Source organism: Manacus candei, unplaced genomic scaffold (assembly GCF_025592945.1).
Source record: "Manacus candei isolate 608988 ecotype Guabito, Panama unplaced genomic scaffold, ASM2559294v1 h1tg000017l, whole genome shotgun sequence".
Classification (NCBI taxonomy): Eukaryota; Metazoa; Chordata; class Aves; order Passeriformes; family Pipridae; genus Manacus; species Manacus candei.
In genome coordinates this window covers 5,809,167-5,821,513 of record NW_026138065.1, presented here as the reverse complement: position 1 = coordinate 5,821,513, position 12,347 = coordinate 5,809,167, and the positions used below count along the sequence as shown (strand labels likewise).

At 36.8% G+C, this 12,347-nt stretch overlaps 1 protein-coding gene across 3 annotated transcripts in view; it reads left to right on the top strand.

The window, feature by feature from the left end:
* Positions 1-12,347, top strand: part of PLD5 (phospholipase D family member 5) — a 171,665-nt gene that overhangs the window by 106,947 nt on the left and 52,371 nt on the right. For all 3 annotated transcript variants that reach the window (XM_051783815.1, XM_051783816.1, XM_051783817.1), the window contains one exon: positions 6,572-6,686. In XM_051783815.1, the coding sequence (XP_051639775.1) occupies positions 6,572-6,686 (115 nt within the window). The remainder of the gene's footprint in view (positions 1-6,571; positions 6,687-12,347) is intronic.

The window sequence follows — 12,347 nt, the reverse complement described above, 5'->3', positions numbered from 1 at the left end:
CACATTCGCATGCAAAGTAAAAATTGGAAGATATTATTCAGCAGGGAAAGAAGAGACATCTAAGAAGTGGATTTGTTCTTTCATCCTCAAATACACAGTTAAAGCCAGAAAAATTGAACATTTTTCATAATATTCTATTCTAGTTATCTATTTCTGTCTGCTAGTAGTCTTACAAAAGTGAGTAATTACTTCTGTTTAAGGGCAATTAATATTCCAGTCATTTCCTCATTTGTAGAGCAGTGGGGGCTGAACAGCTGATAGATTTTTCTGTCAAGCTTGTCTATTCATGCTAAAACACTATATTGTTATTGGCTGGTCTGATTGCTAAAAAATTGCCAAGAGGCAGCATTTCTTAGCAAATCACTGCCCCAGAGAATGTACACAAAGCTTAGTCTGTGAAAGGGAAGGGACATCGTTACATCTGCTTTCTCCACTTGTGAAATGAAAGTGGAATTTCAGAGGAGCTTCAGTAACTATAATCTAGTAATTGTCTGAATAATAAGTTGCATGTCCTCAAGTCTTTGGAATTTGATTTTGGGAAAATTTGCCCCAAAATAGCAGAAGCATTGTGAAAGGCAAGAGTATTGTACAGTGCTTAGTTACTAAGTTTTAGTTCTTTTAATTATTCTCGGTTTTTAGAAACTAAGGACATAACCATTTTCCATATGGACCCACACCCTACTCTATAACTAGCAATTTCCATTTTATGAATATTCAAGGCTTATTGCAAAGCAAAGTTCTCCACAAGAGCCCTTGAACAGACATGGATTTTTGAAGGAGAAAAGCAGAGTAGGCTAGATTGTTTTTTCTCAATTAGTTACAAGGTTTAACTACATTCTCTGTATATCTTTGTGCAACCAAATACATACATATATATGTCCAATATACATATTGAAGAAAAATAGAGCAGGAAATTCTGCAACTTTATATACACACATACATACATATGCTCAATACACATATTATCCTTACGTATACATGTTGTCCATCTTGTCTAAATGTATATTGTACATATGTATATATGTATACATCTGCATATATGAAATTGCAGAATTTCCTGCTCTGTTTTTCTTCATTTTTGTTTATGGGCATGTTACCCAGTGTCCTTGAGTCTTGCCTGTCCATATTTCGTTGCTATAAATCTAAATAAACTTTCATTGCTGATTGAGCTGTCCAGGTCACAACACCGTGCTCAGTCATCTGAGATCATGAGTCTTGCTAAACTGGATTCTCTAAAAACAGACACATGCTGGTACAGTATTTCTATGCTTCTACAGCTTAAGCGTCAAGTAAAAAAATATTTGTTTGGCAAAATAGTGAGTAGGCTTTCTACACTTCCCTTTCTCATTCAAAAGAAAATTACATATTTTGGCAACTTTGTGTTGTCATATCTGTGTTTTCAAGATTACAGGGTAGTTGTCATGTAGAAGCATTGAGGTTTTTGTGGAATGTGAATGTGTGAGTCCTCCCGTGGCAATCTGATGTTTAAAGGTATTAGAGGATAATGGAAACAATTTTTTGAGGGTAGCTTTTAATTCATTTGCAGTGAAAAGAGAGAGGTGAATGCAAGATCATGCCAGTTTCATGATTTTCACGGTTCATTTCCTCTGGCTCATCTCATGTTTAGAAACTTTAATTTAGAATGACCTTTTAGATTTCCAGCAAGTCCTTCACAAACTCTGGTTTATTTTTCATAAATAAAAATTATTGCCACTGTGGCTTATTGGTACTGCCATGAGTATCACACAGTTCTTCCTAGATGGCTGTTTGGATGAACATAAAATGATTGAAGAGTAGATCTGCATCTGAGTTTTACAATTATCACATAAAAAGTAGATGTTTCTAACTTTATTTACCTACCTGCTGTGCATCTCCCAAATGGTTTGATGGGAGAAGTCCCCCGCTCCATCTAATACTCTGTCTCATGTAAGCCAACTGTGCAGCTTTGTAATGAATCTCTGATGACAAGTCATGTGTCACTCACACGTGCACTGGCCAAGGATCTTAAGTGATTTGTTTGGTAAAACAAATGTTAGTGCAAGAGCTTAAGTTCTCTTCCTTGACAATTTTAAAAAAAAATACAAATAATACAAAGAAGGGCACACCTCCAAACCTAGCAGCTACCAGCAGAAATTTGCTATCATGTGCTATAGAGATTGCAGTGTATTTTCTTTTCTATAAGCTCATCTTTACATAAACATCTCTCCTCTTCAGGTGGTGGCATTTCCCTGGTGCAGCTGGTACAGACTGAGGCATAGAAAATAAATTCAAAAAGAAGAGGTTTTAAAGTGAAAGCATGTTCCCTCCTTTTGCATTATCTGTTTCACTAGAAGAATTTGAGGAGTGCATTTAATTTTCTCTGTTCTGTATTAACCAGAAGCATTTAAAGTTAGGATTTCTTGATTTTTTTGCTCTATTAGTTTCTACCAGCATGCTATGATTTTTAGTGATGTTTTTAAATATACCCAGAGGCTTGAATATGGGAAAACTTTTTAAAAATATTAGTAGAACTATAGAGAAAAAACTGAGAAGAAAAGTCTATGAAATAACCAGGTTTATTTCTTCGGAAAGAAAAAGGTAGACATTGTGTAAACTGTAGGAATACAAGTTATTGAAGAACACTAATTCAGTTATAGAGTGCTTCATTAAATACAGCATTTTCACATTTGTATCTCCCCATTTTATTTCTAATAAGGAGTGCATTCTGATAGAGACAACAGCAGGCAAAGGAAATCAACCAGGCTTGAATCAGCCTGTCTGAAGACTGCCAATAAATTGCTTTGGGGGCAATTTCAGGGCCTTTTGGTAATGACAACTTCCTCTTTTTTTAAGAGAAAAAGAGTTTGCTGTGGCAGGTACAGTTGGGATTGATGTTTGAGATGTATAGTAATTTACAACTACCTTGTGAATATCAGTTTGTTCATGTTATAAGTGCATTTTGCATCCTATTTTGTCACTTTTGGTAGGTTTTTTGAAACAGCCCAGTGAAAAGTGTATGAGAATATTTTATCAGGGTAAGCAGATTTCTGGTGGTAATGTTTGTTAAAATGCAGATATGCTGTAAGTAGCATGCCAGTTTCATAGCAGTTGGCTGCTACTATTTCTCAGTCCTCCCAAGCTGGGTATATAGAAATTATTCTGATCATTGTCATGTAGTTGTGCAGCAGCCTGGTATTGTCTCGCAAAGGGAATGTGGTCTGAATGACAACATAAGGGTTTGTATTCAACAGAAGCATTTCAAATGTGCTGACAGCAGTGACAAAACTCTTTAAACCTTCCATCCCTTCTTTTTTCCTTTAAATAAGAAAAAACAGTAACATTGCAAGTAAACATGTCAGAAAGTACAGAAACTGAGTTTCAAATTAATATTAATAGGGACGAAGACCAGATTCTTCAGCAATGAAGGAAGAACCATAGCGCATATAGATTTTTAAAAGCAAGTTGTGAATTTTTCATAATTTGGAGTGTCTAGATTAAACCTTGGTGAGGAAATGAATGCCTGCTGAGAGATGATGCAGTGAGAGATGAGACAGAGGGAATTCTTTCCAATTCTGTCACTGGGTGGTGGTTTTTTGTGTACCTATATAAACACAAATATTTGTGGTGTGTGCACTCCTAGTCTTAACCATCACTAGTTAGAGATACTTTGAATGTTTAATCAATTTTGAGGTTTTATTCTTTATGAACGTAATTGGGGGGGGAAAAAGAATTATATAAAGTAATAGCTTGTAGAGTCCCTGATGGGTAAATAGATGTATTTGCAGAGCAAATGGCTTCATTGGAATGCAGGGCTGCACTCCAAGTGATATATTCACCCACAGAATGGGCTCTTCAGCAGGTATCATGGCCTGCAAGAGACAGCTATGTTGGTCACATCAGGGCATACTAAGATCAAGTAAAACTCAGGAGAAGGTGCCAGGAAGATACTTGTTTATCAAAGAGAGGCTTGTTTATCAAATCTTCTGTAAATCATATGTAAATATATTCTCATGCAGGTAGAAGGGGCAATAATGTCCAAAAATACTTACCATAGGGAAAAAACAGTAAGAATTATCTCCTGAAGTAATTAATTTTATCAGCTTGAGACATAAACTTTCTAAACAATTCTTCAGCAGAACAGTTAATTAGTTAATTTGTATTGATAATACTAACCACTTTCCCTCAAATTTATGAATGCATTTCGATGGGTTTTTTTATATGCTAGAGCTTTCTACCATGCTTCTAGACAAAATCAGTTTTGACAGATAACCTAAACAAAAATAGTCTTTATCTCTCTACTTAGTAAATTGAATAAACCCATAGTACCTTTCTGAGTAGCTGTTTCTATCTATATGTATATTAATTAATTTCCATAATGCAGGCCTTTTAGTCCTTAATTTTCCCAGCTAACTTTTGCAAAGATACAGCTAATGAAAATCAAAACTGCTGGTTTCTCCAGTCAGGGGACCCATATGTGTGTCCAAAGGCTGGCTGAGCTCTGCCATGCCGGGAGGCTCTCGTTCTGGAGGATGGGACATGGATTGGGAATTCGGCAGACAAGAGGGCAGTGATTGCTATTTCTGGTTTTTGTTAGAGTCTAGCAGTGCCAGACTGCAGCAATGGCAGGAGAAACACTCTTGGAGGGAGCAGGGCACCCAGAAATACTGGTCAGTGCACCTCTGCTCCCCCAGAATCATGCTAGAGCTGCTGCATAACTATGTGCATCATCCATCTCCACACTATTATGTCATTAATTCTTACATTTTCTATTAACATCTGTCCTTCTTTTCAAAAAGACCCAACACAATCAGTGGTGTGAGAATTAAGGATTCTTTTAGCTTCATGAGGTATGTGAGGGAAAGCCACTTGAACTGCTCAGCAACTCAGTAACACCTTTTTGGTGGGCGAGTTAAAATCATGGGTGTCATTTCTTGCATTTTGAACTACCTAGTCACCTTAAGTAATGCTGAATCTAAGAAACATTTGGAACTTCATGCAAATAATGTTTTTGTTTTCCTGATCTGTTAGCTATTCTCTAATGCTTTCATTATGACAGCATTCTGTTAACTGCAAAGTTCTTGTGATCTCTGGGATGAGCAGGGAGCTCTACTATGGATTTGGGTGAGCAAGCAGGTATACATTGCAAAAGTAAAACATAAACAGTGGTTCTGTTTCCATTGCAGCCTCTGGCTGCTGGGTAATTTTGAGAAAGCTCTTTTTTAGGAGGATGGGTATTCTTATTTTGCCACATACATTAAAAATATGTGAATATTAAAAAATAGGTCTGTACTGTAGACAGGGGAAAACACTGCTTTCTGAGTCCGCATAATGCTGAAGGCTCATCAAGGTTCAAAGTATTAATCTGTGGAGGCAATGACAAGCCAAAGGATGGCTTTCCACTATCTGCTGTTTATGTTTTTTAAGTGTGTGGAGAGGGCTTTTGTCTGGGGTTTTATTGGTCCATACTATGTCATATTGTATCATCCCAAACTGCTTTGGTTTGGTCATTTTGTAAAATAGGTTCTGTCAAGAGCTTTGTCTTCTACCTATTTGTTTGGAAGCTGATATATGATTGTTGCTTTTTTTGTTTTTGCTTTACATTCGGGCCAGCATTAGATTGAATCTAAAGTGAATCTAAAGGCAGGGCAAGCACTTTGTCAGATGCATAAACCCAAAAGTCTTTGTGTATTGAACTGCTAATTGAAAGTAGTGTCTTCTGTAGTAAGCTAGAATGGCAGCAAGGAAATGAGATGTGGCTGTGGCTGCAGTAACAGCACGGTAGTGATACACTAGAGAGTTTATTTTTGATGTTGTCTAGTTAGATGTTTGCAGCTAAACTTTTTTATTTAATTTAAAATATTGACTCTCAAAATTAAGTATTTACTGTACTGTCAGAAGTTCTACTTGTTCTTTGTTTCTTGGATATGAAAAAATATGACAGTTTAAAATTTTATTTTTCATGTGAAACAAATGTCTTGATTGCTGTTTTGACATATATCTAGCTCAGTATGAGATTCACTTTTTTGTTCTGTGTTAGAAATAGGACTTAAATAGTAAAGTTTTATAGCAATGTAAAAAGGAAAAGCATATAAAATACCCATAGACTATTGCTTTCCTTCCTGGTATAACTCATCTAAAGTAGAGCATGCAACCACTTGAAAATGTTATGTACTATGGTTAGAATCACTTACAAAAATATCACTCAATATAGAATAAGTGTAATAAACTATTTTCCTTTAACTTTTTGTCCTAAGTCAACAGAATGTGATTTGTTAGAAGAAAGTTAATGTCAAAACGTGCTTATGCAGCATAAAAAAAACTTGGACACTTCCCTCTGCCTAGCACCTGTCATGAATAATGTTGCGCAGTCTGGGAAAAGGAAGAAACCATTTTGGCCTTCAGAACAGTATTTCTCCAAGCAAAAGTATTTAAGTTGCTAACCTTTAGGGTAGATTTAGTCATATCTAAGAACATATTTACTCAGCTGTTGTATATAATTCTTTTGTTTTTACATGCCTCTTTAATTTGTTGATATGCAGTTTGAACAATTCTGTGTCTTACAACTTCTGCTTTCCATTAATGTTCTTCCCAGGGGCAGCGTCTTTTTGAAAAGTTGCTTGAACTGGCATCCCGAAATATTGAGATAAAGCTAGTGAGTGATATACTGCCCATGGAATCAAAGGTGTTAAACGACTTGAAAACAAAGGGTAAGACCAAGGTCTTTATGTTGTTATGCCATTGACTGCTACAGAATGTTGCTTTTACTTAAAATGCAGACTCAAATGATCTATTAAATGTATCCTGTTGGTATTGCAGTATTACCCTGTAATCCTTCAGCTTTCTCTGGTTCATAGCTGTCTGAAGCTCTGTTACTGTAGTTGAAGTTTGCAGTTGGCAAGCAATTAAAAGGATGTTTAAATTCACTATAGCCATTTTTAATGATAGGCAATGTAACCTGAGAGACTGCTGTAATACCTTGTGGGACAAGATAGTTTCCTCCTTTGAGGAATATCAAAATTAATTAAAAAAGCAACATGTGTATGGTATTGATGATTCTGAAGCACTGGAAAATAGATCATTGGTCAGATTTAGCCAGCTGACAAGATTTTCTGTCCTATGTGTGTTTCTTTGGTATCTGCTTTCCTAACCATTACTTTTAAGGCTCAAAAATCCCTGTTGAAAGAGGGATTGCACACTGGCGCTACATGAATAAACTTGTTTTATGTACAACTGTGTGGGAAAATAGTAAAGAGAATTTAAGAAATGCTGAAAGAAATTAGACTCAGGACTTTTAGCAATCTCATACGCATTTCTCCTGAATATGTTAGTTATCTATATAATCCAATAAAAGCATGATTTTAAGGCTAGGATACACTTTTTAAAGGGCAAAAAGAACCTATATATTTTGATGGTGATCATTTTTGATACAGATAAATATACGGATCACAAAGGGAACTCTAAAAAAAATAGACTAAGTGAAGGAGTTGCTGTGTGTAGTGGCACCCTAATGTAACATGTGTGTTTATGGTAAAGAATAAAGAACACCCTCTTCCAACAAATATCAATCCATATTTGTTTAAATTCCTTGTAACCTCCTCTATGACAGGAAATTTTACAATATTCAAATGAAATTATCAATATACTTGTGCTTTGAACTACAAAGAATCAGAGAAAGTTGCTTTTATGTAGTAATTTTTGTGAGTTTTGCTGTCATCATCTTTGAACCCTGGAATTGTAGATATCATTGTGTACTAATGACCTTTTTCAAAAATCAATATTATAACTGCTTGATTTTCTCACTATGATTTTATTTTCTCATTCCATGTTTTGGTTTGCTTATTTCTACAAATTCTGATATTTTTATTAGAATGTCTTGATTATGACGTGGTGATTGCCAGCTCTGTTGCAAGTCTTTAGGTTTCTTGTTTGGTTTTTATCTCCATGAAAACCAGATAAATCTTTATTTGGCTCTGTATTCCCCAAAAGGAGTAAGTTAGTTTCAAATTCTGTCAGATTTAGTTGTCTTAATTTTATGTTGAAATGAGCAGACCTTGTATGAACAGTTCATGGTATGTCCTGCTCGTGTAAAATAGAAGCTAAGTGGTAGCTTAAAAAAAAAAATTGTCATCAAGCTTTGCAATGCTATCCTGGAAGATCTATCTACTAAAATTATTATTCTCTTTGCTTGTGAGGTGATGGCCACCTACATCCTCAGAAATCAGTCATAACTGATCCTTGATCCTTGAACTTATTCATGAAGATAACTTTTTTTTCCTGCAACTGTCAGATTTGTCAGTAAAGAAAGCAGTAAATATATCAGTAGTTCAGCCAAGCTGTGAAGCACCTCAAGATGGAGAACCAAAATGTATTGGTCTGAACAGACTCAAAATCACACTTGTGGTGTCTGTCAGAATTAGGCAGAGGAGAGTCCAAGCACTGCTCTGTGGTTCATCAGCTTATTAAACTAAGCTGATTGATCCTAAGCAGCAAATATGCTTGGCACCTGAGCCGTGGGCAGTAGTATGGACAGAAAGCACATATATAGCCAGTGGAGCTCTGGAAATGCCATGCATTCCTGTCTGCCTTCACCTTGCTAGATGGGCAGGGGCTCAGCTTTTCTTTCCAAGGCAGATTGTGTGCAGGAGTTGAACTGTCTCCAAGTAGTGGGCTGTCCTGCTAAATACGAGAAAGAGTTGCTATTGCACAGAGAGGGTGGAAGAGCCTTGCCTTTATTTTCAGCAGACTGGTTGATCAGAACCCCTGAGCTATGCCCTCATGGGGTAGAGACTGGTTCCTAGGGTCAGGATGAGGGATAATGTGGCTGTCAGCCCCAGGAGGTACACGTTAAGATACTGATCAGGAACCGTAAAAGGATGCTGCAGTTCCTCAGCCGCTGATTACCTATCTCATGCTGCATCTTTGGGTATCATGTCCTTTCTGACTTAGGTGACCTCAGCAAAGTGGCATGGGTTTATCTGGGGTCGCTTGAAGAACTATACTTGGGCATTCACATCATCTCATGCAGTGTTAGTTTTTTCGGACAAGGAACCAGAAGGATACAAGGATAGGCTACTGTACTGCTGCATTTCAGCACAGATATTGAGACTACTTCTGCCAGGCAAATTATTCTAGCACATCTTTCATTTTTCTAGACAGGCATGCCTGGAGCCCCTTTGCCTCTTCTCCCTGTTTCTGAAGTACTGTAGAAAGCAGTTTTGATAAACCTTTTCCAACCCAAGGGTTGGAAGACTCTTCCCCACATATCCTTCCTCTCCAGCTGATTAACTCTTTCCTTACTGATTAACAAAGCAGAAGGTTGAAACCTGACTTCTGATTTGAGCTGATGGGGTAAGATAAAGCATAAGTTATGTTATGGGAGAACAGAACTGAACTGATGTAGAGTAAAATAAAATTAGTAATTTGCATTTGCAATGTTAGTACAGACATCTGAGCTAGCGTGAACCTCCAGGTTTGTCATTACTCTGATGCCTTTTTTTGTCCTGTCTGTGCTATTCTGACTCACTTGAACTGGCTGTAAAGCAGGGGAGCTTGATTACAGAAGTCCAGCAACTGCAGTGTGAAACATGGATTGATTTACTGTGCTAACACATACCACACCTAGAGCTGTGGTGACAGGAGCCTCGGAGTACTGAGATAATGTACATTTGTTAATAATTGCTGACTGTGGGAATGTTATTTAGTTGCAAAATTAAGCATGTGGAAATGAGGAGATACTAGTCCTAAAACTTACATTTATGATAGAACTTTAATTACATTATCAGATTCTATATTTTGCATAGAATAGCTGGATGGTACTTGTTACAACCTTACCATATTAATCAGAGATTTTTCCCTTGTGTTGAATGAGAATACATCAAACATTTAATGTCTAATGCAGTTGATGCTCATTCAGAGGATATTATTTCTGCTGGTAATGGCTAGAATCTTTTTTTATCTTCATATTTAATGTATGTCTCCAGGCTTTCTTCATTGCATATCTGCCAGATCCTGCACTGAATGCAAAATGATTAATTTCCTCATAGGCTTTTCCATGCTGCTTCTCAGTGTGGTATCTGCAGGCCCTGCAAATACAGTATTAATGAATTTCTTTTTACAACATCACTGTTATGTGAGGTTGCTTGCTGTTTCTGTCTCTTGGGGACAACCAGTGATAATTAATGGCAGCACAGGCACCAGAAGCCAGACCTGAGCATTTGTTTTCTGTAGTAACAATAAAAAAGAAAAAGTATATAACAATGTAAGTTCTCCCAGCTCATGTTGTCACAATCGTTACTAAACAGACTATAAACTATGATGTTATTTTTATAGGACATATGTATATGAATACTATGTATATATGTATATGAGTCTCTTGTGAAAGGTAAGTCTGTCTGTAGGCAAAATTTGGCTCATTGTGTAAACAAACCTTCTTTATCCTCTTTGTGCTGTGACAGTAGATTATTAATGCTTGTTTTCAAGGTTATTGTTTTAGCCTTTTCTCAGCTGTAGCTCAGTCTACTAGATTGAAACATTTCTTGTAACCCTCCGCCTCCTTACACATAATTATGTACCACTCTTTGTTCCTCAGTAACATTTGAATAGTATCATCTCCAATTAGCAGGTTGTTGTATCGTTTCTTACATATACAGAATCTAAATCCCTTACTAATTATGATCTTATTTTAGCTGACAGTGTTCATACATTTTAAGACCTACCAATAGATCTTCCTTCTTCAATTTGCATTGCTTCCTTCCTTTTCTATTTGCTTTTTTCCCCAATATTCTCTTTTCATGAAACATTTTTGATATATTTGCAAGGAATGTTTTTTGTTTTGTCAGTGCTGGCTGAAGTAGATATAAAAAGAGGAGTCTGTCCATGTCACAACGTGATTTAAAGAAAAAAAATCATTTAACTCAATAGCTATTGAATGTTGGCAATGAAACTTTATTATTGTCGTAGGGGAGGATCAAATAACTAGATCAGATGTGCAGCTGTTATTCACTGAGCAGTTTGTGCACATTTGCCCAAGATTACACTTTCTCTTAATCAGATACAACCAAAACAGAGAAACTAAAAAGTTATAATATTACAGGGTGACAAATAAATGAATAGAAAGTGGAACTCTAGCAACTTTTTCTGCATTTAGTTGTGCGCTTTAGATTACAAACCCTAACAGATACCATCTCATGACAAATCAGGTTCTATCTGGGCAACTGCACAATCCCAGCCTCCTCTTTGCTCTCCCCGTTGTACATTGTCCCTACCTTCTTCTTTGCACCCGTGACCATGTGGTAAGACAAGTCAGGTGGCTGATTTGGCTACAGACTTTTTTCTTTTTTTTTTGGCTAGCTTAATTGTCATTTGTGTTACATTTCTGCATTACTCAGCATATATTCTCACAGGCATAGAGGCTGGGGACAACACAGAGATAGGAAACATGTAGCCAGGGTTGACAAGGGAGGTAGGATCACTGGAACCTGGTTGAGGTAGCTCAGAGTTCACATAATGCCAAAGAACTGCTGGAAGTTTGGGGGTTTCCTGTATTTTCCTGTATTGTTTTAATGTAGGTATAGCACAATGAACAGCAATAGTGAATATGATTTATATATCAGATTATTTATGTCCATATTCTGTCTGCTTCTGTTGGCATACTTAAGGTGCTGTATAGTTTTAGAGGTGTGATGCTTGTGGAACAAGTTTTTGCCTCTGCCCAAAATCATGTTCCCTTTCCCTGTCTACCTGTAGGGGAACAGGAAATTATGTCATTTTTAACATATTATAGAAGAACTGAAAAGGATTTGTTATGCCATAGAAAGATGGAGATCACCTGGGAACATCAGAGCAGTTTCTCCTTATGAAACAAGCTGTGAGTTGAGCACTTTTTTTAACCTAGAGCCTTTGTATACTGCAAACCCTAGGAATCTGGAGTTGCCCGTTTGGGAGAAACTGCCATTTTCTCTGGAAAAGATAAAGCTATAGGAGTAAGAGAGGGCATTTCATGTTGAGTTTAAGTTGGGACTAAAAAATGTTTGGATTTCGGACAACTTGTGTTTTTGTGAAAGCATTAGTAGGGCAAACCATGAGGCTGGTTTCAAAGCTGGATTTAATAATTCCATAATGATTTGGAAGGAGAACATAAACTTTTGTGCTTGAGGACATTTCTCTCAACATAAGAAAAAAAGAATTTTTTTTACAGTAAGAACAGTCACTCACTGGTACAACTATCCTCAGGTAAAGTCCTCGTCACTGGAGATTTCCAATATGTGACTAGACAGGGTGCTGGATAATCTCATATAGACTCCCTTTTCCACAAAATACTGGCCCAGATGATCTTCTGAGGGCCAGATGATCTAACTTAGGTTTTTCCA